General features: G+C 45.9%; 1 protein-coding gene across 1 annotated transcript in view; it reads right to left on the bottom strand.

Annotated features, from left to right (window-relative positions):
* Positions 1-436: 436 nt before the first annotated feature.
* GNG11 (guanine nucleotide binding protein (G protein), gamma 11) overlaps positions 437-2,220 on the bottom strand; it is a 5,850-nt gene continuing 4,066 nt past the window's right edge. The window contains exon 4 of the mRNA XM_009994965.1: positions 437-562. Within this exon, the coding sequence (XP_009993267.1) occupies positions 437-562 (126 nt within the window). The remainder of the gene's footprint in view (positions 563-2,220) is intronic.

Below are 2,220 nucleotides of genomic sequence, written 5' to 3'. Positions count from 1 at the left end.
GGTCAGCCCGGCGGGCCCTGCACCGCCCTGTCCCGTCCCATCCCTCCTCCAGCTCCTTTCCCCCTCAGGAAGCCACCGCAGGCTCTCGGATTATAGACAAGTTTTCTTTAATGCCAACGAGCAGCTGTGAAGCAACTTAGCGGTTGCGGAACCGGGCACCGCGAAGCGAGAGGAGCCGTCCCGGCCGCGCCGGGGAGGGGGGAACAGCCGTCCGGGGAGAGCGAGCCGCGAGGGTCTCGGCTGCTTTCGTGTTGGTTTCTTCTTTTTTTGTAAGAAATAAAATAAAAAAAAATAATAATAATAAAAAATCAGGACGACAAGAAATCCGCTCCTGTGCTCGTTCCACAAGGACCCGCGGCGGTGGGGACACGCTAGTGACTCCCTACAGGTACAAGAAGACTGTCTGCTCCAGGTGACAGGCGCTGGGCTCGTTTTCCTAAGCGATGACACAGCCTCCCTTCTCCTTGAAGGGGTTCTTGTCCTCAGGAACCCCCTTCACCAGCGGGTCCTCGCCCGACCGCTCCTCGATGTAGTTTTTTATCTCTTCGGAGCACTTGGACACCTCGAGTGAAAGAACAGAGAAGTGGCTGCATTACGGCCGGAGTTCACCGGGCACATCAGAACAGCTATCCAGTGATTTCACATCCTTCTTTCTCTTGTTTACCTTCCCATCACATGTAAAAGACCTGACCACAAAGCCAGCCCTAAGCGTGTGCAGACTCAGCTTTCTTCCACTTTTCCACAGCCTGTACTTTTCACAGTACATGTGAGTATCACTGGGGATGCATCTGGCACCCACAACAGCATTGCAGAGTTAAACTTGCATTTTCATTTTTGTTTTGATTAGCCAATACAGTGTTATTAAGCTGCGGATCACACTCTCCCTCATGACTTATGGTTAGTGGTTCAGGATCAGTAACTTCAATTTCCAAGTGTTTATGACTTTATGTGTTTTTCCCAAACAAAACATTCAGTAAGGATTTTTCAGTAGTAACACAAATTCTCACCTTGCGGGTATATAATAGCAACTGTGCCTCCTGAATGGGAGAGACCTGACATTTTACTACAGGTTACCTGCGGTTTTTTTGAACAACCATTAATAAAACAGCCTATTGTGTTATAACATACGTGACACTTTGTATAACATTCATAGCAAACTACCACTGATGTGGGCAAACCTGCACAGAACGCGCCTGTGAAGAAGAAACGGGTTTAGTTTGTGCTCACTGAGGCAGGAGCACACGCAGCACATGAAGTAACGTGAAGCACATGAAGTCTGAACAGCCTGAGGGTGAACAAGGGGCCCCCAGCAGCGCCAGAGGATCCTTGTCCAGGCACATCTGTCGTTTCCCTTCCTTATATCAGCAGAAACTGTTCCTAGGTGCTTGAATACCTGACATGTCTAAGGAGACGCTCCAGGCTCTGTCCCCACCTCCTTCCTTCCTACCCTGCGAAGGCACAGCAGTGCAGAGTCAGCAGCAGAAACCAGCTGTTGGCCAGGCCATTAGATGACTGGTATTTCTAACTTAAGGCTCCTTGTCTTCTTTGTTGATTGTATTTTACTCCATAGGTAAAATTATGACAAGAGAACCAATGAATTTACCTGCTGTATCACAGACAAAAGAGCATGACCTGTGCAAAATTAAGCTTTAAGCCATCAGGGAAAAAAGTTAATTCCCAATTAAGTAGTGCATAAAATAATGTCTAAATACTTCTAGCTGCCTTAGAGCAAAGAATTTGGACCTACAAGTCCCATTAAACATGTCTTGCTCATCAGTGCTTCACAAACCCCGTCGATTCAAATTGGGGCACCTTATGTCACAGTAAAGTTGTGCTGCAAAGTTTATGCAGGACCAGGGTTTGTTTTACCTCAGTCAGCACTACCAGGATCTTTTTCACATCTGTGAAAAAAAAAAAAAGTCTGCTTAAAAACACGGTCACACTTTTTATTCATTCAACAAATAATTCAAAAGGATATTTCCACTTTGTGCTGTACAGTTATAGGAAAGGTAACAAGAAAACTTTGGCTAAATGTTTTTACTTTTGAGGACAACAGAAGTGTGTCTTCAGCCTCTCCCTGTCACTCCCATTCAGGTAACAGAGGACTGGGACAATTGCAACTCAGATTTTATTCTCACAGTGAAACTTCAGTTATAATGCACTAGTAGTATTAGGATGTTGTCTGTGCTACAAGTAATTTGAAAATGTCCATTTCCCTAC

The sequence above is a fragment of the Chaetura pelagica genome, unplaced genomic scaffold (assembly GCF_000747805.2).
Source record: "Chaetura pelagica isolate M959 unplaced genomic scaffold, ChaPel_1.0 scaffold12, whole genome shotgun sequence".
NCBI classification, from domain to species: Eukaryota; Metazoa; Chordata; class Aves; order Apodiformes; family Apodidae; genus Chaetura; species Chaetura pelagica.
Note: the sequence above shows the minus strand (reverse complement) of the source record. Positions and strands in the feature narration are given on the sequence as shown.